At 39.7% G+C, this 23651-nt stretch overlaps 2 protein-coding genes across 3 annotated transcripts; one reads left to right on the forward strand and one right to left on the reverse strand.

Annotated features, from left to right (window-relative positions):
• Nucleotides 1-87: 87 nt before the first annotated feature.
• On the reverse strand, nucleotides 88-8226 carry LOC145901602 (lethal(3)malignant brain tumor-like protein 4). Of its 2 annotated transcripts, none has more exons than XM_082989340.1 (6): nucleotides 8124-8226; nucleotides 4091-4201; nucleotides 3586-3780; nucleotides 3392-3523; nucleotides 2933-3008; nucleotides 88-2402 (listed from the first exon to the last, which is right to left on the reverse strand). In XM_082989340.1, the coding sequence occupies exons 2-6, from the start codon at nucleotides 4178-4180 to the stop codon at nucleotides 271-273; spliced, it is 2625 nt and encodes an 874-aa protein (XP_082845466.1). In that variant the 5' UTR covers nucleotides 4181-4201; nucleotides 8124-8226; the 3' UTR covers nucleotides 88-270. The 2 variants fall into 2 exon arrangements, with proteins under 2 accessions (XP_082845466.1, XP_082845467.1); XM_082989341.1 differs by lacking the exon at nucleotides 8124-8226 and adding an exon at nucleotides 5987-6252.
• A 6285-nt stretch (nucleotides 8227-14511) lies between these two features.
• On the forward strand, nucleotides 14512-22389 carry LOC145901601 (microcephalin-like). Its single transcript, XM_082989338.1, has 22 exons — nucleotides 14512-14648; nucleotides 14961-15156; nucleotides 15390-15514; nucleotides 15826-15898; nucleotides 16139-16289; nucleotides 16456-16511; nucleotides 16632-16818; nucleotides 16924-16989; nucleotides 17091-17162; nucleotides 17365-17409; nucleotides 17503-17539; nucleotides 17627-18039; nucleotides 18099-18172; nucleotides 18396-18510; nucleotides 18961-19087; nucleotides 19451-19572; nucleotides 19634-19747; nucleotides 20060-20171; nucleotides 20811-20976; nucleotides 21405-21596; nucleotides 21770-21899; nucleotides 22216-22389. The coding sequence occupies exons 1-22, from the start codon at nucleotides 14560-14562 to the stop codon at nucleotides 22266-22268; spliced, it is 2715 nt and encodes a 904-aa protein (XP_082845464.1). The 5' UTR covers nucleotides 14512-14559; the 3' UTR covers nucleotides 22269-22389.
• Nucleotides 22390-23651: the final 1262 nt, after the last annotated feature.

The raw sequence follows: 23651 nt of genomic DNA on the forward strand, positions 1-23651 counted from the left end.
TGATTTTACTGTCTTTTCCGAGCTAGCCTATGTTCCGAGCACCTCTAAACCTAACGCCCAAGTAACAGAGGCAAAACATGCAGGTAATCGTAGGCTCAGCTGAATACAATTTTTTTCAGCGAATTCCTTGTTTTAAACTAAGAAAGTAAAAAACGCACTTCAAAACAAAACAGCATTTTCGAACGAATTGAAGAAAAGAACCCAAGCACATGTGGAACGTATTAAGAAACAAATCTACAACGGAGGAAACGATTGGGTCAAGAATGAAGCTCAATTCCTCATTTTTTCAGCGACTTTGAACATCAAAATAGCATTGTATATTTTAACACTGGGACCGAGCTTCAGCTTCAAAACAGACGATATGTCAGCTTGAGTCAGCATGAGCAAGGCCTCGCCATCGATTTCCTGGGAAATGAAAACTTCCCCTAAGTTCGCTTTGCCGGTTAGTTTCTTCACGAAGTCTGAGACTTCCCCTGTGGTCCAGTTGGTCACCTGACTAGCCTTTATCCCATCCACGCCCGGCAGCAGTCGTACGTGTTGGTGCCAATAGTTCGGGGTGTCGTCTGTTTTGGTCATGGGCTGGTTCATGAACGTCGATCTGAAGGTGGGCGTCTCGTTGTAGCTCATCATGCGAGAGGGGCGCAGTTTGTATTTCTGAGAGATACTTCTTTTCACTTCAGGTTTTTCGTTTTCCTTCGACGGGCGGCGCTCGTTTATTTTTGAACTGATCCTCGGCCGCCCTCGTTTCCTCTTCGGGAATGCAAAAGCTTTGCCGTTCTTTCGTCCGTCAACCACTATTTCTGACCTGGCGTCGCCTTCATCATTCTTTTTTTCTGCCTGGAACAGCAAACGATCCGGAAGCGGTTCGCGTCCCAGGTTTTGTGGCGAGTACGGACAACCGAACTCACTGTGATGAGAAACATATTTATCCTGACGGACGTGGCCGACCCCATTGCATCCTGGTATCGGGCACCCGGTCTGTTCGGCGTTCTGTAAAAGCTGTCCCGGACGCATAGGAGGTTGCAGTGGGTGATGGGTGCGGTAACCCCAAGTCGGTGGGTGCAAGTCTGTGGAGTCGGCGTCCAGCCAATCGTCGTACATATCGCTCCAACCGTCGAAGTGGATTTTGACGCGATAATCGTCCACCTCAGCGATAGTGCCCACTCGAAGCAAAACCGGATTCCTCTGATCCACAACTTCCACTCTCATACCCGGGGAAAACCCGTGGGGATTGCACACAAATGCTGAAGGATCGGCGGATCGGTGATTTTGAAGGTAAACATCCCATTGGAAGACTTCGTTTTCGGAAAATCCAAGTGGAGGGGACAATTCCTTGTTGTTCTCTTTGCACCAGCCGATCGGCCTCACATAATTTGAAGTCGAAATCGCCCAATAATCGTAATCCGAGTCCCAGCCATCGAAATGAATCAAAATGTAATTCCCGATGACGTCAATCACCGTGGCAACACAGGTCAGCGAAGGGTGTTTACGGTCCACTGCCTCCAGTTTGTCATTGACCTTGAACTTCGTTTTGTTTTCGTTCTCCATGGGCGTAAAACAATCTTCCACGGCCGGGACGAGGCCCATTTCACTCGCGTACGCCTTCCAGCGGAACCCTGAGGCGTCGTGTCCGGTGGGTGGAGCCAGAGAGCGACCTGTTCGTTCGCAGAAACCGCATGGGAAGATGAACGGAGAATCGGCGTTGACCCAGAAGTTGTAGCAACTCGGGTAACCTTCGAAGTGGAGGCGCACGCGGTGTCCGCACGTGGATACGACCGAAACGAGACAAATCATCGACTGATGGTTGGGATCGACCGCCTCGAGCAGATGCCCGGACTGGAACCGGTTCGGAATCTGAGGAAAGGGTTCGTAATTGTGGAGGTTAAGGAAGACGCTGTTCGGCGCAGCTTCGGCGTTCTCCCGTTCCAAGTGCTCCGCCCACGAAAACTTCTTCCGGTAGTTTGTGTCCTTTCGCGCCGGCGTGCCCCCCAGTGTTGCCATGCCAACATTGCGCCGCTTCGGTTGCGTTCCTTCGCCTGTGACGTCATCGCTGATGATGGACGGCTTTCGCCTTTTTTCGTAGCCTCCGCAATTTTCGCCGGATGAGGGAAGCCGAATTTTGATTTTCAAATCGCCCGCCGACGCCTCCTTGTGGCGGAAGTTCTCGCCCGGGTACTGACCGGCTTCGTATGACGTCATACGTTTGCGTTCGGGAATCTTTTTGAGGAGTCGTTTGTGGCGCCCCGCGTTTTTCGCGATGCACTGTTTGCTGCAGAATCGGCCGTGGAATGATCGAGAGTCACCGACACGGCTGCAAAACAGACACTCGGTGTCGTAGCGGGGCACGCCGCTGAACTGCCGCTGGATGTCGCCATAAAACGAATCAAGGGGATCTTGGGTGTCTGAAACATATACGTTTTTATTTATGCGATGTTTGTACTTTCAGGGAATGAAGATGATCACATACTTGTCTTTCAAAGGTCTGCATATTTGCATAATTATATGGTTTAGCACTGTTTAAAAAGACACATTCCTATTTATGTACAGTTCAGTGTCAACACGACTGATACGGCTTATTATATTAAATGCATAATGTTAGTTGCAAAGGCGTAGCTTGGGCATTTTATTGTAAGTTGATACGCCTTAAGTATTTTGCACCTAAACAAACGTGTACAGCTTGATGGGATAACTTGACTACAATATTTTCTAACCAATGGCTTGACGTGACTCAATCATTGGATAATGGATAATGCCCATAGGTTCGCGAGTTCAAACCTCGCGGTAATTCGCTTGGATTATTGAAGCTAAAGTAGTTTTGACCATGCGGCATAACGTAATGCACGTGTGTAGGTACTGGTAGTGTTGTAGGTATTCACGATTGCTTTTGGCGCTAGAAAACACTATTGATTTTTTGACGTGTTTGAATAATTACCTGTCTCCATTTCTGCTTCCTTCCCTTGCTTTGTTTCGTTTTCTTCTTCTTTTATTCTATCTACGTCACTGTCGATCTATGTAACAAATGTGAAAAACATTGAGGAATGTCACTTCAAATTGTACGTTGTTCCATGCAATTGCTTTAGCGACGATAAAGTTTTTGAAATGTGAAACAGTTTAAACACATTTCCGCGCAAAAAATGTATATGAAATTCGAAAAAAGATGGATCTAAGCTTTTAAGTTAACTCAAAAAATGGCACAAAATGTTTAGAGGCCCTTTATCACGTCACAAATAGGGGGAGGTATATTCGGAAACTTGTTCTAATATAGTTGGCTTATCGGTGTCAAGTATTGCTTAATTTGATACGGAACGGTTGCTCTCGGGCTGTCACGCTTTTCCGACTGCCGGAAAATTGGTCTCATTCCGTACTTTTTCGCTTTCCTCATCCAACTTACCGTCAGATCATTATCAGGTCCCTCCACACTTTCATTGCTTACGTCATCAGGCGTTACGTCATTCGTAGATTCACTTTCGCTTTCCGGTTTTTCCGTGATCATTTCCAACTCCCCGTCCTCGTTCTTTCGAAACTGCAGATCAGAAATGAAACATCACGGTGGTGACGAAATGATTACGTCACAATATACGTTACCTTGAGATCGGAACCCGGCAATACCCAAATACCGTCGATAAATTCCAAACCACCCGTTTCGCTGGGATCTGCACTTGGTGTAGTGACGTCATCGCTTGTTGTGACGTCACATGGTTTAGTGACGTCACATGGTTTAGTGACGTTTGCTGCGGCCTCTGAAGAGGCTTGCTCTTGTTGAACGTGATTGGTTTGAGTCTATGAATTATTTATATTGTGTTATGGAGATTTCAATTAATCGATGCAACATTACTCAATCACCTGCGTCACAAACGTAAATATACCCCCGGGGTCATTCAAGTGCAGGCGACACATTTAAAATCTCCTACAATTATTTCCGAAAATACCCCTGACATGCTCCCCCTTTGAAGATTACACACAATTGTAAAAGCATCAAAAATGTACTTGCCCGCCGTGAAAATATAGCAGTATCCGCAAAAGAAACATAAAGATCATTGTTTACGTCACAACGAGGGCTTATAGATCGAAATTTTGACGTAATACTTACAACTTCTACGTCGCTCGTAGCGGATACGCCATTATCCTGTTCCGCTTCCATAGGTTCCGTTATAGTCGTCGTTGTGGAATCGGCAGACATTTTCCTGATTTAATTCATTTCCTGGAAAAAAAGTCGAAAATCGATTTAATTCAGCTGGAAGTATTGTCACGTCTGGATTTAAGCATATGTTATCAAACGCCAGGTGTTTCAAAAATTCTGCTAAAAAGTTTGACCCATTGAACTGTTTGCACGATATAGGTGCTAATGACACAGTGAGTTGCTGCTAATCATCTCATCATTTATAATTATGATTTTGTTGTCTTTACGAAAACAGCCTGGCTTCCACTTGACAACCTGACATTAAGAACGCTTAATAGGTGCTTTCAACTACAGAAACCGTAAACACCAAATTTGCATTCAAACTGTTACATCACAATGCCCACATCTTTAGACACTTGGCTTTGGAACGCCGAAATGGTAAAGTTCGTAAACGAGAAAAAATTTCCGGCTTGAGGCAGATAATCTGGCTTTATCTTTATTGCCGAGAAAGATTTCTATCTTTCTTCTTTCCACTCATGGGTTTGTGATGCGGTGGAATTAGAGGTTTCATAATTTCGGGTCACAGTTGGATGGTCAGCAGTTACCCAGCGCTGCGGTCTGTTTTCGGAGATTTATTTCTCAGTAATGCGCGAACCGATGCGTGGGCACAGAGGAAAATTTCACAGAAATACTTGTGTTCAATTTGACCACATAAACGATACCTCTTCATTACATATTGTTGCTTGCTAGGCCACGAGATATACCTTGGGTATTTTGCGATTTACACAGTTTAGTGTACCACTTCAAACCAGAAGGCAATGGTTCGAAACTAGACAATTGTCTATGTGACGTCACTGCCAGATCAATCAAACTAATTGATATTCTTTACAGGAAACAAACTATATCAAGCAACTTCAAAGAGTTTTCCTTAAATATAACGCGTTTGTACTGTTGACAACTAAGGTAATGTGGAGAAGAGCATTGCGCATTTCGCCAGTAATTACGCGCCAATCGACATTTAAATTTGAAGAAATTGGTCATTTTAATTCGTGGAAATTTCTTGTACATTTTTGGAAAATTAATTTGGGACTTTTTTAATTTCACATAAGTACCCTTAAATACTCGGCCAAGCTCTTAAATATTGAACACTACACATTTGTGAGGGTAAAATAACCCGTAATTTTCCATGGCTATATTTCAGATGACGGCCATCGAAACTCCATATAAAGGAACTGCCTGCAACTTTAAAACACACGCCCAGGTAAAAATAAATCTTTGTCACGTGGTCGTATTGTCCAATCAGCATTAAAAATATTGTTGGTTTTTGTCGACCGGTCAAAGGCTTTGCAAATCGATATTCTACAGGGGCGTGGCCGCAGACTTTATCTACACTATACGCACTATACGGAGAAACAATGTGCCAGTGTGTTTGTCAAGATAAAAGTACACAAGACCCCCGATTCAATAAACCTACATCGCAGATAGGAGACCATAAAGTGAGGTTTTTGTTTAACCAAGGGGCCGTAGTTAAAAATTAACCGCCGCCCAGGGACCGATGTGGCGTGGCACCTATACGGGGGTCAACGGTGCAAATGTACCCCCAACCCCCACCGTTTGCCTCCTCGCGTTATTTAAGACTTTACATAAGTGAGAATTCCTTTCAAGTCACGCAAGACGTATGACAAGCCCTGTTATAGGTCATTGGTCACAGCAACATGGTGGTGTTTTTGCGAGAAAATACGGCTTTATACGTCACAAGGCAAAACGTTGCAGAAGGCTAAATGTTAATATCAGCATTGTAAGGGAGAAACAAATGAAAACTATGGAAATTCGCCTCACGTTCAAACAACAGCGCTCATATTATACCTCACTTCCGGTTGCTTGCTGTTATGCCATCCTGGCACCTGCCCTCTTTCCGCGTTTATCTACACACTCCAAATACACCTACATGATACAATTGGATCTCGATGTGAAACCTACCATGCTGATGGACCGCTTCAGTTCTTCTCGCATTCCGCGTACATGCGGGAAAAACTCAATTCTTTTTACAACTGCCCTCATTCCTCGATAAAAATCCACGCCCGACAAACAAGGACTGTGTACTTACGCTTGACTGCACACCATAAATCTACACGACATGTTTTCAAGGCAAACAGCTTCATGCATTGGCCGCCAAGCGTCTAATGAACTTCCTGTAACTTTACGATAAACTGGAGAGGCATGTGCAGTGACAACAAAACCGTCTGAAAACAAAGCATTTTTTCACCAGAACGTGCAACAAAAAAGACGAAAAGATTTGCCACTGAAAACCTTACAAAGTCTGCAAAGCGCATGGAGTTCATGCTTCAATGCCTTGAGTAACATTGTAACGAGTTAACTGTACTTTTTCTACTGCTCAAGGTTGCCTTATCAAGTAATCAATACCAAGAGGACATACAAATATTCACCACTTCGCTCAGACAACCAACAGTATTTTCTGAGCAGACCCATTGTGTCGTGTGCATGCGCATTATGACATAACAAACGGGAATTACGCCCACGCAGCATTTTTTCGAGCTATTTTGGAAAGAGTAATGTGGAATAGATATTGCGAAGTACCCTTTTTCAAATTTGGAAGTTTCGAAAAACAAAAAAAAAATTTACAAATTTATTTAAAGCGCAACATTTTCTTCTAAAGCTTGGACATACGCCAATAAATATTTTCACTAAAATAAAAACAATTTTGTTTGCCTAATTTGTTTTTCGCCTTTCACAAAACGTACAACACTTTTGTGTGCGCATTTTTCTTCAAGAAAAAGCTTAACAGCGAAACAAATGCGACCAAACAAAAGAACCAACAATTAACACACTTAACGTGAAGGTGATGCAAGGTCATCTGCCTTACTTCACACCTCACGTCTCGGGTTCGCGCGAAGCTTGGGAGTCAGAAAAAAACCAGGATGTTGGTCACGTGACTACGCCGTGAGCGCCACGGTGTCTTGGGCTCCCGAAAAAATGCCCTTCGTCAAGGTCATATATGCTGCTGCGAATAAGTCTGGACGGAAAGGACGGCTGCTAACTGCATTTGCCGCCTTCTAAAAATTGTCCGAACGAAACTGAAAAATGCGGCACCCCTATTTCCGCGTCACTTTGTCGTCCAACTTTTAACAATGCGCCGTTCGAAGCTCTATTAACGAATCGTTTAAAATAGAAAGAAAACTATAAAGAAAATTAAAAACCTCGTACATTAAATGCAGTTGTGCAGCATTCTACGGAAAATTTAAAATTGCTGCAGATTTCTGAAAAAATTGGGGAAAAATTCAACTGCCACGTAGACAAAAAAATTACCAACTGGAAATTTAACCATAATCCGAAGCAGACAAAAGCTTGCAGTATCTGATTACACAAAAAAACACACACAAAAAAACCTGCGCGCGCGTACTTAATACAAAAGCATCTCGTTGGGCGTTTGTTCTACACGCGAATGAGCTCTGCGGCACAGTATGGTGAATAGGCACACACACTAGGGCGCTCAGAACGTTTCCGTTCATTGCGTCGCTGTTTTGTGTGTGCGCGCGCGACGATTCTACGTCAGTCTTCAACTCTAAGCGACTTCTGTTTTATTATTCCGTATCAATCATTTTAGGCGCGTTTCCTTGCCAACTTAAATGGTTTTGCAAAAGAAAGAAGGGGTGATTATTTTTTCTTCGTCGGTTCCCCAAACAATATTTTGCCAAAACCGAAAGTGTTTGGTAAAAAAACAGTGCATTGAATTCTTCACGAAAAACGGGGCCTCTCTTTTAAACTTTAGCCAAACAAACCTTGCTCAATAGAAAAACTATTGAAATTGCAAATTTTGTTTCTAATTTTCAACCAAGAATTAAATTTGAAAGTATCTTCACAATATCTAAGGCACTGCTACAACGTACAAACACCCAAAACAATTTCTATTTGTCTTACATTCCTGCAAAACTGTTAGTAAAAGAAAAACAATTATTGTACAAGGCAAAAGCACATCACTCACCTCTTTTGTGATGTTACAAAGTTAAATTGTGACGTTACAGAGGCTGTTCAGGCGCCGGTTGAGTACACACAAGTTAAATTCAGTTGTGACATTATGTTCACGGTGAAACGCCATGCTTTTCTGCGCGCCGTGAAAAGATAATCAAGAAACAAAAAGAGCAACGTTGGCGAGGAGCGAGTGGGAAAGGAAAAAGGCAACGTCCTCGCATTGTGATGGTTCAACTCGCCAGCCTGACGCGATCCCAGTTTTTGAATTTATTGTGCTTGTTTTATAAATAACGCGACATTTAAGACTTGAATTGTTACGCCGAAAAGTTAATTAAAACAAAAATCCGTTTCTTCAGCGTTTGGAATTAGTTTTGGTCGACAATTTTCATTAGAAATCCTGATTTTTTGTGTTGTTTTTCAGGACAACATTAAACTGAAACCTTTGCAAACTTTCTTTCTTGTTTCGTTCTTACGTCTGATTTTGCAAAATCAATCGGTGTAAAATGTTAAACTAAAAGAAAAACAAAAATTCCACCTATTTCCGAAACTAAAAAACCACAAAAAAACATTACTTTTAGTTTGTTACTAGTCAGAAAAATTCTGTTGGGGTCGATTTAAATAGTTCCACAGCACGAAATATGCAGTTTCACTTTTGTATGGTCTCAAGTATAAAATCAATTGAACCTCATGCGTCAGAGCAACGGACTTCTGACGTCACATTTCATCAGGCAGGCTATTGTGTGCGGTCACGGTCTGTTGAAGGTGAGGAATGGTTGTAAATTAGTCCAACTCTCCTGCAACCGTGGGCAAAAACCAGTAAACAGGGGTGGTTTGCATTGACAACAACTTAGTTTTCTTGTTGAAACCTTTCAACATTGGGTGTGTGCTCATTACACACACAATTTTCTTTCGACTCGCACGAATTTTGGGCGGGTAAAGGAAGATTTGCATAGATGATTGACAATAGAAAATGTTTAATGTGCATCAACATAAAGAAAAGTGTTTTACAAGGAACACAAACCACGTTAGTTTGAAATTTCTGTTGGTGAAATTTTTCTTTTTTTTATATTTAAATTTTCATTTTTTTTAATTTTCTTTTCGTTATTGTTTTCGGGAAGTTTCTCAAATTATCAACCTGAATATTCTTCCGCAAGTCGGCTGTTGTATAAACTACAGTTGAAAGCAGCTTTGTAACAAACACCAGTGGTTTATATATTCGTATGTCTTTTTGTGTTGGTTAAAAATGTTTCCATTGAAATAAGAACGCAGTAAATGTTTTTGCGAATGTTTTCTACAAACCGCACCCAAACAATGAAAAAACACTAAACCTAAAATCTGCCATTAGTCAGAACATGTCGCATGAAAACGGTCGGGTGCCCAGCTTGCCATTCTTCAGCATTTCCTTATCAGTTCACACTTGATGTTGGTTTCACTATTGCCTTACATTTGAAACGCCACCCTAGTATTGTCTGCTGATAAGCCAAGCTGTCATTGAATTTGTTGTGTGTAGCCATGTTCTTCGATGAGAAAGATAAAGTGGGTGGAAAATAATTTGTTTTCTGTTCAATTACCATTAAGTTCCAGACGTACCCTTGCTTTATACTTTGTTTACATTATAGAGTAGAAAAAATACATTCCGCATCGTCGCACAAACAAAGGCCCAGCACTGTGACGTCAACAAGTTCCTGTTGCCTAACAGTTGTGCATATATAATGTTGGTTACTGACGGTTTGGCCAATACAAACAAAGCCCTTTGCACCGCATACGAAAACTTGTACTGTAAAAACAAAATTACAAATACGGATTATGAATTGGGACAAAACAAAACTTTTCATTTTCTTTGTTAACTTCTATTTTCAGTGGGTTCATGATTTAAAAAAAAGCAAGTTTTGGAAAAACTTGAGTAAAAAATTTTACAAAATAAAAGTCAGAAAAATCACTTTAAAAAGTTAAAATAATTACTGTTTAATAAATACGCATATCAGATGATATTATTAGTATTGTACAGTACAGCAAAACATCAGGATTATTTTCTTTTATGAGTTACCGAAAACTGAAAGTCACTAAAATCACTGACAGATCAAATCAAATTCCCCCGTCTGATTTTAAAATGTAAATTAGTTGCATTCACGTTGTATGAGCAAATCGATTCGGGTTGCCAAGCAAAATCAATGAATGGATGGAACGGCATGACCCGATTGAGGTTTAGACACAACAATTTGAAATTGCTTTTGTGAATTTTTACCTCCAGTCTTGAGCCTACGTGACGCTTGGCCTACGACAACATCAACCGCAATGACTGACTGAGCAATAAATCGTTTTATTGGTTTTGCCCGATTTGCTTCGAAATCGCATCTTTCACTTTATTTGCCCGGTTAGCATCATCTTAAACACTACCTTAGTGACGAAACAGTCTAAAATAGTGACGAAACAATTCAAATAAACTCTCGTCTAAACACCCAGTTAGCCCTTCGCCGTATTTACATGCTGAACCTTATTCGGGAAGACATACCTAATGACACAGTTTTCTATAAGCCAAATTTATTCCCTAATAAAGTAACATGCAATGTACTTGTAGGCAATATCTAATTATGAAATCTCGCCTAAATTTAGGTTGCGGTATTCCTAGATTAATGTTGGTAAACTTGTTGGATTTCATCACCTAATATGGTCATCACCAACAGAAATGATTTTCAGATGACATAAGCTTACTTTGTGGCCACAATCTGTAGATAAAATATCAGCACACCGCAGATTATACTGTACGCGTTTCCATGACGTGGATGACGGCCATGCAAAAGGAGATAAAAAACAGTACATCAACATGGAAGGTTTACAAGCTGATCAACAACAACTTTGCATTTGGTGGATTTTGCTGTCGACCTTGGTTAGTTCCGTAAAACTGTTTGGCCGAAACCACCAACTTTTTGCCTCCCATTTTATAATAATGTTTCCGACATAAAAATCGGGTTTAGACTTGTCGGTACATAAACTAATAATACTGTTACTTTAAAACATACAACTTGCAGTTATTACAACGAACTGTGCAATTATTCACGAATTTGTTTGGCGTTTAACGTCGGTTTGTACAAACTATATTTGTGAGCATGTAATTAATCTGACAAAGGTTTCGAATTTTCAGAAGGAACTCGTGACCATATTGCTTCCGCTAGTGCGAGGCTGCCTCAAAAATCACCGAATTTTTAATAGTATCGTTAGTTTTACGTTAACGAAGTAAATAACAACGACTTATTCTTTGCGAATGTTTAAGTGTTACCAAAGGAGTGGCAAATTTGGCACGTTTGTTAAACTGCAGACGGCACGAAATTATTTTGTTGCGTAACTGCTGAATGATATTTGTTACAAGCTTGTGAATTACTGGGGGATTCCTTTGTGTGTGTTGTACTCACTTATCACGGATCACAAATCATGCGGATCGCGTAACATTCAGGAAAACCACTAGAATACTAACTATATGATTGATACTGTTTGCCAGGCAGGTGAGGCTGTAACTCAACAAGACCATGTGCTTGCCGGTCTTACATGCGTTACGTCAGGACTGGAAACCATGACGTCATTTATGAAGTCACATCATTCGAGGATAAAGTGTAAATTTGTTTAAAAACATAAAATATTTTTTCTTTTTGCGAAAACACTCAAAGTAAATAGTTTTCCTGCAGAAACAGTTCTTTTCCAGACAGTTAATACTTAATTTGTGTGATTGGCGCTCACCAAGTATTTAGGAATATCACGAAAGTTTCATGAATCAAATCACGTTTCGTCGCGTCACGTGCGTAAAGGGACAGAACAGTCTAAAGTTTAAACAAAAAAAATATTTCCAAAATTCATCCCGATCACCTTTAAAAGGAAAAGGAACGCCCCACTGTTCGTTCAAAGTCCCTTTGAAACTTATTTCACGGTTTAACAAACAGTCTCTCGAGGCCTCTGTTTGAGCGCAACGTCATTGAAACTCAATCAAGCATGACCAAAGCTTCCACGCCATGCTGAACTCGTTCACAAACTCAATCGATCGAAATAAAAGAGTTTAATTTAAAATAGATTATCAAACAAAAAATGAGAGTTTCTGCGTTTCGAATAATTGCTTAATTTTGTTTGGGTGTATTTGGTTTTCGATATGTTTTTGTAGCATTAATGACTTGTTGGTCATAAATACAACGTCATCCATGTTTTCAAAACAAGTTTTGTCAGTTTTTTAACGACTTGTTGACCATAAAAGTTTTTTGTCAGTTTAGGACATTGAAGTATAACAAAACGGCCAAAGCAATCAGAAAGCTTCAAGTTTTTAAAAATCTTCTCTTTGGACACCGAAACCAATTTTGTTATCTTTTGAAGTTATGCTTGGTTTTTGTGAGATTTTTGTTGTAACACAAAGATTCTTTCTTGGTACTGAAACGATTTGATGTTTTTGACATGGTGAAAAATGCTTTTAACATTTTCATTGTCAATAATTACTCCCTTTTTTCAAAAAAGAAACGAAATGGGCACTTATTACAAGCGAGAGGTTTAAAAAAAAAACTATTTTATTTAAAACTTGTTGGATCTAGAATTCATTAGAACAAGACAACGTCATCATTTAACTGGAATGTGATATGTGTACAAAGTCAATAATAATAACCTTTCGAAACGCTGAAGATATGATAGACATTCAGGCGTATAACGTGGACCGATAACGGGCATAAAAGACCTCGGGGGATTTCTGCATTGCAAAAAGTTTCGCGCGAATTGGTAAACACAGAAAATAAATATAGAACTGGATCCGACCGCAACGACATGCTTCATCGCCCGGACACAATATTCCTGCGACACATCTGAGCAAAGCCTTGGAAAAAAGATTTATATTTAGGTGTGGGGAAATTTCGCAAAGTCGAGACGATATTTACAGCCAGACAAACTTGCACCGAACTTGCGCGGGTAACATGATTACGAAATATCGCAACGTGACGTCACGCACGAGTAATTTATTCGTGTTTTATATGTAATCCAGTAAAATTTGCCTTTTGGGAATCTGAAGATCTAAAAATATCAGAATACAACAACTTTTGGGTGAAGTTTACAAACGGAAATGTGTCTGGAGATTTAAACACAACAATTTTACAAAATAGGAATTTTAATCTTTTGACAAATTCTTTTTTGAATGAAAAATTAAACTAAAAACAACCCCTTTTGCTGTGTTTTTCCAAACAAGCGCATTCGTGTTTCGCGAAGGGTGCACAAAACAGGGCATCTGATAAACTCTTGGTTAATTATTTGTGAAGTTTTCGTTCCTTGTTTCTGATTCAAAGGTCGCAGAAACCGCGAGACACAAGATTGTTTAATAGCGAGAGCAGCCAATTTACAACTGTTTGCCGAGTCTTGTCACGCTCTGGGCGTATATTCACAATTTCTGTTAGTTAATGCGTTCCGGTCACTGTTTGTCTGAATGTAGGCTACATGTCCTTATTTTGAATGGGATACATAATACACTACGACACAAAACCCTTCTGTAATTTAATACGGACGTTAGAAATTCCGTTGCCCTTTTATTTACCCAGGACACACAGTAAAATTGTAGGGTAATTCTGTAGTTTTTACGCAGCTCAAGCAAAATCATCACCGTGAATGACATGGTAAATGTGCAGCACAACTTTGTCAAAGATAACAAGAATCTTATTTACTGCAGTTTGAGATACAATACCTTTCGACAATCTTACTAAAACTATTTATATATAGTTAAGGATTTTTTACTGATAGCAATGACAGCAGCTAAACATACAAATAAGTAATATTAAAGCCCATTTTTCTAAAAAAAAGTTGCCTTTAACTTCTTCCTAAAATATTATTTAATAATTTTTTTTATATTGTTTAATGAAATCTAACAACATTGGCAAACAGTGTTTTTGCTGAATTTGCATTTTTGATTAATTCACATGTGATTATTTAATGAGCAATGCCATTTCACGATATGTCATTACGTATGAAACTACGACAAAGGTTAACGAGCAACGAAACGCGGGCATTCGTGATCGAATTTGGGCGGTAACAGAGAATGTGTTTGGCGCCCAAGTCATCATACATCAATAAAACAAAACAGTTTTATTGTTTTTTTTTTGTAAAAAGTACTTTTTTCTCATTTTACAAAATGGTGATATACAGACTTGCTGGCAAATTAAACTGCTATGCTGATAGTTTGAAAAAAGTAGGTCAGGATTGGTACATATCTGTATATGGGTATTATATAACAATAGCATGTCAAACCAACTATGGGTTTACAACACTGATGTTTAAGATATCACCTATGTGGCAAATACTTTTAATAGAGATCAGAAGTTTAAACACTGCAGTGCTACGGATTTTCGTAACGCAGGACGCGGGAAATTTAAGGGGATTTTTTAGCAAATACCAAGGACTTTGTTTAGTTCACAAATAATTGCTTTGTTGTATATTCTTCAATGGATCCCAATTTAAACAATGGAAAAAGAAGAAATTTGCCAAAACATATTGTGGATATAAATAATGCCGGCGGTGCAGCTACCTCAGGGTAAGTTCACTTTCTGTCATAAAGTTACTTGTTTTTTAAAAAAAAATAAATAAATTATGCAGCATTTTGTGTTGTTTTAGTTGAAATTTGGTGCACACTAATAACGGATTTACTCTTAATTCTAAGAATGACTGGCCAGCTCCATATAACAATAAAGCTGAACAAACCACACCATTTTTAAACTGATGGTGGCATAAGTTTTTGCCAAAATGTCTTCAAAATAAATAAAACATGTCATTGTATTCTGCAATATGGGCCAGTCTATTCATTATCAGTGTAAATTGTGTATTTTAATTTTCACCCGACTGTTAGTTCAAGTTTACCAGCATCACCCCTTACGCCTGTGAATCATCGGTTTCGAAATGAGTCTCCGAGTCCATTTATACAAAGTATACCAGCTTCAAACATCCTCAGTGAATGTGTCGTGTTCTGTGATGTGTGGTCTAGAAACGGGACAGACAATGCATCGTCTCTTTATGCGAGAATTCTTGACCGAATGGGTGCTATAGTAAGTTTATGCACATACTTCTTTATAACATTTTTTTGCAATGTTGCTGAACAGCTATTTAGTTACTGACTGACTGATTTTCAAATATAACTACATTGATGGTTTTGAAGCAAGCTATTGTTATTCTCCCACGTTTAACTTTAAGTTGTAATAAAGATAACGAAAACAACACAATTTATTAGACACAGAAATTCAATACACATCAAACAGTATTTAATTGCTGTGTTTTTTAGGTAACAAAAAAGTTCACAAAGCACGACCAGATCACCCACCTTGTGTTCAAAAGTGGACACAAGTCTTATGTTGAAAAGGCGCAAAAGAGAGGAATTAAAATTGTCAGCTGTGTGTGGGTGGAAAGGTATCATTACAATACCGAATCTATTGTGTTGCTTTACCTAAATGCATTTTATCTATGTTAAACTTATGTACTGTTGGCCTAAAGATGCAGAAATGTAATCTTACTGTAGGAACACAAATCCTGGATTTACTCTTAATTCTGAGAATAAAAAGACTGCCCCGTACTGTTATTAACATTGTCATGATTGAAAAACGTTTCGGCAAGAACTTATGCCATCATCAGTTTGAATGACGTTTTTCAAACTGACAATGGTTTCCTGAATATATTTTTGGAATCGTTGCATACTGAAAACTTGTATACTTTGCCTGAAGATGCAGAGTCACTCAGACTAGGGTGGAGGAAAAGGATTACCTTGTTGATGTTACAAACTACAAACCACCAAAGGTTAGTGCCTTAAAACCTTGCTTCAGAAATTTACTATCTATTTATCAATGGCCACACGCAGAACACGATCTATTTTTTTGTAACAAATATTTTGAAGTCTATTTGAAAAGCATGCGAAACGACGGTAGATAAAAATATAAAGTTAAACTGTGCCAGATTAATTGAATTTCTTATAGTTTATTTTGTTATTTTCCATTTACTTACTTACATTCCAATGCAATAAATTCTGTACTTGGGCAGAAATTCTGTGAGAAACAGCCTTTATATCCGGAGGAGGAGAAAGAAAGATGGGAGAAAGCTGAGAAGAGGAGGTTAAAAAGAATTGAACGACTGGAAGCAAAAAAAGTCCAGTTTGTTTCTCCCCTTGTCTTGCACGGGTCGGAAACTCATGGTACAGTCACGTTTTTTTGTTCAAATCAACACCAGTTCACCGAAATTGCATGTATGTCAATAGTAATTTTGTATAGGGATGAACCCATGCAGTAAACTTGTTGGTCAGTTTATGTAATAAAGTATAGTAATACTGTCTAATGAATATTTTTGTATAATTCCTTCAGGACGTCACCAAGAAAACAGGATTTTGGCCCCAGATACTCCTTACATTTATGAATCAGTGAGTCTTCTGGTATAGTTCTTATGCAAAACAAAATTATGTCGAACAATTTTTTTTTTACACAACCATTATCTTCTAAAAGAGGAAAATTTTATTTAAATTACATGACATTTTTTTCAGCCATTCCAGTTTGTGAGACCCAACTTTGTTGCTGAAACTCCCGATGACAACATCAAGAAAAAGATCCAGCGGATGAAAGAAGGAAAACCCATATTTTCTCCTCCGTCTTCTCCATGCTCGTCGATATCTTCCATTCCCTCGTTTAGCAACATTCAAGATAAGACAAGCAAGGATGTGGTTAATCCAGGTACTTTTACACATACATTTGTCTTTTGATAAAAAATAGGAAACTGTTTTCAACTAACACGAAAAAGATTTGCAACATCTTTCACTCAAACATTCCTCTTTCCAGACATTACCACTGAATCTCCGACAAGATGCCTGAGCTTTACTGATGATGAGCGAGCGTTACTTTCAGGTAGCAGAGGACAACCAAGTTATTTTAAGATTTTATTTCCAACAATTGTTATTGGTTGCTAATATCAGCCACCGATTGTTGATTGTTGATACTTTCTTCAGAAAAGTCCGACACAAGCACCCAAATTTCCACTCAGAAATCAGACATGGAACTGACATGTGCAAACATTAAAGGTAGAAGACGATTGTTTATAAAAAAATTATTTAAATATGGATGTTATCATCGCTTTCCAGGTATCGTGTGAATAAAATTATTTTCTTGGTGAAGTATGATAAAAAAAAATACAAATGTAGTGTAAGATGATTTCGTAAGATTTATTTTTTTTTGAATAAAAATTATCATTTTCTAATGTTTGTTTCTTGTCTTTGGTGCAAGGTTCTCAGAAGTCGGACATGGAATTGACCTGCGTCAATATCAAAGGTGGGGATTTTTAAAAACCAAGTGCAAAATATTTTTGGTGACAAAAACTTTAATGTTTATCAAACTACTAATTTAACATTCACTGTTTTGCAGGAAACTTGTCTGCAAACAAGATCCCTGATTCTTCAAGGTAAGTGTGTTTGTAATTTAATTATCTGTGACCTATTGGCAATTTGTCCGCCATTATTTTGCAATAAATCTGTTCAAAATGTGGCAGCTCGACAAATTTTGATGAAGAATCTCTGATAAATCTTCACTTGAGCGCTTGCTCCAGCTCAGCAACCAATATCTCTACCTCGTCCCGCATCCAACATCAGTCTTCTTCCTTCGCTCTTCACCTGGATGAGAGCGATAAACGTGAATCATCTTCCTCCGTTCAACTCCATCCAGTGGTGAATGATAAAAGGAGTTCCTCATCATCTACTCGGTCGCATCTGGATGCCACCACATCACTTTGTCTCAGACTGGAGGAAAGTGATGCCCAAGGATCAACAAGATCATCCCTGAATCTGCATCTTGATTCATCTTCAGAGAAGAGGGAGTCACTGGAGGTAATCGGAGACTCTCAGGAACCTCTCGTTGCTAAGAAACAGGAAGAGCAGACAAAGGGATCCAAAGGAAAGCCGAAGGGTAGGAGTTTTGTATCCATGGTTTTTGTGCATTAGAGTTTTTTAACACTTTTTTCACAGCCAAGCGGCGATTCCTTTGTGATGAGGACGTCTTGAAACCGGCATCGATACTAATGAGTCCCCAACAAATACAAGTATGGCCCCATGTCAAACCTTGTGTGTAACCTAAATTGCCTTATCGTAGTTTTTGAGGTAAACAACACCAGCGTAATTACAGTTCAGAAGTACGGTTATATTGCATTGAAAAAAGTAACGCTGGTGAACATCCACGTCAGAAGAAAATGCAACAAGTGAAAAAGGATTGCAAAACTCACTGTAAAGCACATACACGAATAGTAACATAATCTAAATTTGCAGACTCCACGGAGATCGAATCGCCGATCGAGTTTGTTGGCTTCGTACGCGATCTCTAGCGCTGTCCGTGTCCGAAGAAGGAAGTCGGTTATCCGTCGAATCGACATGGAGACACCAGGTGGCGCATTTTTTTCTTATCTTGTTAAAATTTAACTGTCTCGTCAACCAGCTGACAGCTTTGAGTCGTATTATAGCGGACTTAATATCCAATAATATATTTTGCTGTTTATCGAAATCCTAAGCCGCACTGAAATACAGCGGGACAGAGCCAGGTAGCAAACCTGGATCCATTTATAAATCTACGTAACATGAAAATTCAAGCGATCTTAACTGTTTCTCAATTATTGTGTTTTAATTTAAATTTATAACCAACTTTTTTGCTTTGTTTTTCTTCACCGTTAACGTTCGCACAAATCTCTATGTTACGCCGTCCTGAGGACGTGGATTGGGTTTGCTCTGACTGTGCCCTGGTATATCAGTATTTTCCATCGTTTTTTAACAATGCATTTCCTTAAGTTTCCTTTTTATCCGGTACCGATTCAACCGAGATTTATCCAAACTATTTCAGAAAGCGACACAAGTTGCTCTGTGCTTCCACCTGTCGGCGAGACAGCGGTAAAGGCCTTTGCCGCTAGGGAGCGCTACTTCTCTCCGCCTATAGAGGAAACTTCTAGCGGCGAGGAAACTGATACAACGTGAGTTCGTGTGTTAAAGTAGTTTGTGCAATGATAATTTTTGGTTTCTCCTTTGGTGACATGCCACTGCTTGAAACCATGCAACTGAAATCATTCGCAAAACGTGAATTTGTGACCACAATTAAACTAAAGCCACACTTTATGTCAGAATAGAATTTCTTGAAATAAACAAGTTATCATAATTTGTCGATTTTGATGGCGGAAAAACACGTATTTCCAGGGAAAAAATTTCATGCTCTGGAAACACTACTAAATGACCGTGAGATTATGGGTTTTGCAAGGTTTTTTAGACTCGCCGGAACGCCTTGCCGCATTAAAATATTTCAAACAATTTCGTTTCAAAAACTTTCTTTTTGTTTCAAGCAAACGACCCGAATGTCGCAAATCCATGAGCACTTCCTATGACGACAAGGAGAACGCGACACGCGACAAGCGACAACCGAAGAAAACCCGTCGCTCAGTGAGGAATATGACGAGAGATGGAAGTAAGTTGACGTCACAATACCACAGTTGCCGCGGTAACGACGGCCGTTGTCATGGTTACAGAAACTCCCACCACATCTTCGTCTTCCGAGGAGAGAAGATCCTCCACGCAACATCCTCCCTCACCTCCCAACCCTCCTCCACCTACGTCAGTGAAAACTCAGCAACCTCTCGCAAGTATGAGCAGTGAACCGGAACGTCGACCCTTTTGAAACATCGACCGCTTCAACGTCTTCAGTGGTTTGGCCAAGGGTGCCATTGATCAGGACGAAAAAATAGCCATAGCTGCTTGGTTTAAATCAAAGTGTTTTGTTTACGACAAAAGAAGTCTATCAGTTTTTAAAATTCGAAAATACCACGTAGATTGTTTGAAAGAAATGCGTATTTTTATTTCTACTAAAGTAATTGTCATATCTGACCAAATAACATGCGACTGTCCGCTGCTTACGCTATTAATTGCAAATATTACTCTTTTATATTTTGTAATAGATTTGACGAACGCGATTAAAACGCGTCGAAGCACGGATGAATTTAAGACAATCATGTTGCCGAAAACCCGAAGAAGGAAATCCGTAATCGTCCTCACAAGTTTGCACAGAGAGTAAGTTGTCGTTATCTTGTGGTTGGTTTAAGTAAATTTGCTTAAATTTACTTCGGATGCAAAGAACTTTTGTTTTTATAAAATATTTAAATTCAACGTGTAGTTCGCAATTGCAAGCGCTGCGTAACTGAACGTAAGTGACTATCATGAGGTTTTCGGGCAGCCTAGCTGCATCAGCCACTTCCCGACAAGTCGGAGCGAGATTTGAAAAATCAAGCTCCCGGTAAGGTTTGAACTCTCGACCCTTGGGCTAACCAGGCCCAACGCTCTACCAACTGAGCTACAAAAGCTCAGTGGTTTCACGGGGTATACTGTGGCCAAGGTACACTGGTGCGCAAGCGCTGAAAAGTCGGAGCGAGATTTGAAAATCAAGCTCCCGATGAGGTTTGAACTCACGACCCTGGGCTAACCAGGCCCAGCATAAAGTATTTATGAAACAAGAATAGAGCTAGTTGCCCGGCAAGACCGTTGTCAAATCACCAGCTGCACTGATGACACGTCAAAACAGTGTGTGCAACCGTGTGCAGCCCAAAATAGAACTGGTTTAAAAAAAAACTTCCGTATGATTGCTATTTCCATGATACCTGTCTCCAGTAGTGGAAATCACTATTTAATGGCGATCCCATTGTTTGATGAAAGGGAACGCAACCAGATCGAGAAAATAATCAAGAAATTGGGGAGGTTTCGAGTGCATCAGAGCGTGTCGGACGAACGCGTGAGTCACGTGATTTGCGGCGCTGCGCGGCGAACCGTGAACGTTTTGCGAGCAATATCACGTGGTCTGTGGTTGCTGTCGAAACAGTGGGTGAGTTTATCTTCATACAAGCTTTGGTTTTGAACGTATTTCGAATCAAGTAAGGTTTGGTAGGAGAAATTGCTTGTGCGTTGCAACAACACGACCCAAACTTTTAATTTGGAACTAAGTTTTTTATCATCGGGCATCACTTAAAACTCAATACTGCATCTCAATACTTGTGGTGCTGCCAGATGTGGGGTGGTTACAATTGGTTATACGTGGTTTCCTTGTTGATATCAAGACTCCGAGAAAGCGAATTCACACAAAATTTTTTGATTTAACGCCAACCTGTCGTAAGCGAACATTAATGCACAAGAGTTTACTCTGGTTTACTATCCTTTAATCAAATAAAGTAGCTTTATTGGTGTGCATCGCCTAGACAAGTTGTTGTCGTTCAGGTTGCTTAAAACTTAGAAATTTTCAACCTCAATTAACAGATCTTCAACTCGGAACAAGCTGGTCATTGGATCGACGAAGTTGATTACGAAGCGGTGGAGTTCTTTCCCGTCGCCAGGGAAACACGACTGCAACGTCACTATGCGCTACACACCGCCCTCCCGTGGTCATGCTCGCTGTTTGCGCCACTAGATGGGAGGATATATGTCTCTAATGAAGCGCGACCTCCAGCGGTTAGTTATTCATAAGCCACTCTTCGAGAAATCGATTTTGACACGAAATTACGTTGAACCCGAAACCCTTTTCTTGCATCGAATTATTTTCGCTGGTAAAACTGAAAAACATTTGCAGTAAAAGATTTCCCACTAAACATTTTTCATCTTAATCTCTAAACTTCGCATTTCAGGAAGAACTTCGAGAACTGCTGGCCCTTTGCGGAGGTCACGTGACCAACAGTCCCAGGCGCGCATTAGTGCGTGTCGGACCATTGTCCACGTCACAGATCATGGCATCGGTAAAGGAAACGTGGATTCTGGGTGAGTTGATTGTTTTTTCGTGTTGTGCTTTTTGTAGTCTCTAAAAATGAAGAATTTTAATCTTTTATTTAAAGTTTTCGAACTGAATCTTTGATGTTAATTGAAAAGAGTTGCTGAATTTTGGAGTTTTTAGCAATAAGCAGTCAGTTTTTGAGTATTTCTGTATTAGTCTTTTTTTGAGCGCAAGTTTCTCCAGTGACATACTATGGCTACAATTACTTATGGACGTGTGAATATTTAGTATCATGTCACCAACCTACTTGTGAGGCAACAGCTCTATCTTTCACAAACACCTTCGTACTTTTTTTGTTTCCAGATTCGATCTCGGAAAACTCTCTCAAACCCACCGAAGCGTATCTGATCACGTGAATTAACGCTCGACTGACCACATGTGCTACGTCATGCATGAGTGCTTGTACTTTGTTTTTTTATTGCATTGTATTTTTTTGTTATAAGTTGGAAATAAATTTTAAGTGAGGTTGAATGCGAACTGACGCTTGTGGGGTTTTTAATTAAATAAGTTCGGCGAACAGTAAATTTATTTGTAAATTTACATATTTGACCATTGGTATATCGCATATCTATTTTTTTAACCAACAAAAGGTACAATTTGTCAAAGATAGTTGGTGTAGGGATTTCTGGAATAATGTTATTTAGTATATTTTTGATATCGTCTATAGAAAGTCTTGAAAAGACATTGCTCATTTCATGTTAAACTTCTTCATAATTTCGTGTTAAGGTTTCCTCGTCGCAAACCCGGTTATTGTGGCTAACTGTGGGCGACTGATTGATTGACAAGCATAATTAAAACCACTTTTACCTCGGGTATCGGCGCGATTCTTTTCATAACACAGTACGGGGAGTTTTTCCTCCTTACAGTTCAAGCGGGAAAACCCAACGAATTCAGAGGAAAGTCTGAACAACACAAGAGACCAAACCCTAACAAACCAACCAGACCCAATATTTGTTCAATGTCCCAGCCGTGTGACTACGAAGGTAGAGGTTGTGAACTTTATATTTGAATTTAAATAGAGAGGACGGTTACGTACGTAACGCTGAACTGCTAGGCAAGCTCAGAGGTGCCCGGATCCTTGCAAAATGTTACAAAGCCCGGCATCGACACCAAACCTCTGTGCGTAACTACACAGAAAACCAGAGGTATCCGCACAATAGCGATTGAGTTGTTGTGACGTAGGGTAATAAGCGGGGTTTTGTAAAACGGGCAGAGCCAACTTTACGAATTGCGGGGTAGAAATGATCGAAAATAGGTTCTTCGACGATTGGCAACATCGGTCAAGCGCCCGACCCACAAACCAAGCAGAATATTTGATCGGGTTTCGTGGTCAGGATATCCGGGGTTCGAATCCCGGCGTGGTCATAAAAAATTGACAAACCGATCAATTAAGTGAACATAGACGTATTCAGTTTACGAAATAACGTGTTACTCCTTTATGGTTTTATCGGTGCCCATGCCATTTTATTTCTCTGTACATTGTTCTTACGGTATTTGCTTTTTTCTCGCAAAATAAACATGATTTGATTTGACTCCAATCTCCTACAAACTGAAGTATGTACTCGCGGAATGTGTCGCCTACAAATGAAGAAATTTCCCGTCTGACAGTTTTTCATGTTGATTATCGGTCAATCTTTTTTGTTTGCGAGGGTTTCAAATTTCTATTTGGGAAAAATTTAACTCAATAATGTCTGCCAAAACGCACAGTGACGAATGCCCAAACACGTGTAGATGGGAGT

Source organism: Ascidia mentula, chromosome 5, assembly GCF_947561715.1.
Source record: "Ascidia mentula chromosome 5, kaAscMent1.1, whole genome shotgun sequence".
Classification (NCBI taxonomy): domain Eukaryota; kingdom Metazoa; phylum Chordata; class Ascidiacea; order Phlebobranchia; family Ascidiidae; genus Ascidia; species Ascidia mentula.

What these genes read in the sequence shown, in the direction of transcription:
- LOC145901602 (XM_082989340.1), bottom strand. Translation starts at nt 4,180, where the DNA reads ATGTCTGCCGATTCCACAACGACGACTATAACGGAACCTATGGAAGCG. An exon ending in CTACGAGCGACGTAGAAGTT is followed by an intron (nt 3,781 to 4,090) that starts GTAAGTATTACG and finishes AATAATTCATAG; the next exon opens with ACTCAAACCAATCACGTTCA. An exon ending in TGCCGGGTTCCGATCTCAAG is followed by an intron (nt 3,524 to 3,585) that starts GTAACGTATATT and finishes TCTGATCTGCAG; the next exon opens with TTTCGAAAGAACGAGGACGG.
- LOC145901601 (XM_082989338.1), top strand. Translation starts at nt 14,560, where the DNA reads ATGGATCCCAATTTAAACAATGGAAAAAGAAGAAATTTGCCAAAACAT. An exon ending in AAGATCCCTGATTCTTCAAG is followed by an intron (nt 17,540 to 17,626) that starts GTAAGTGTGTTT and finishes AAAATGTGGCAG; the next exon opens with CTCGACAAATTTTGATGAAG. An exon ending in GAATATGACGAGAGATGGAA is followed by an intron (nt 19,573 to 19,633) that starts GTAAGTTGACGT and finishes TCATGGTTACAG; the next exon opens with AAACTCCCACCACATCTTCG.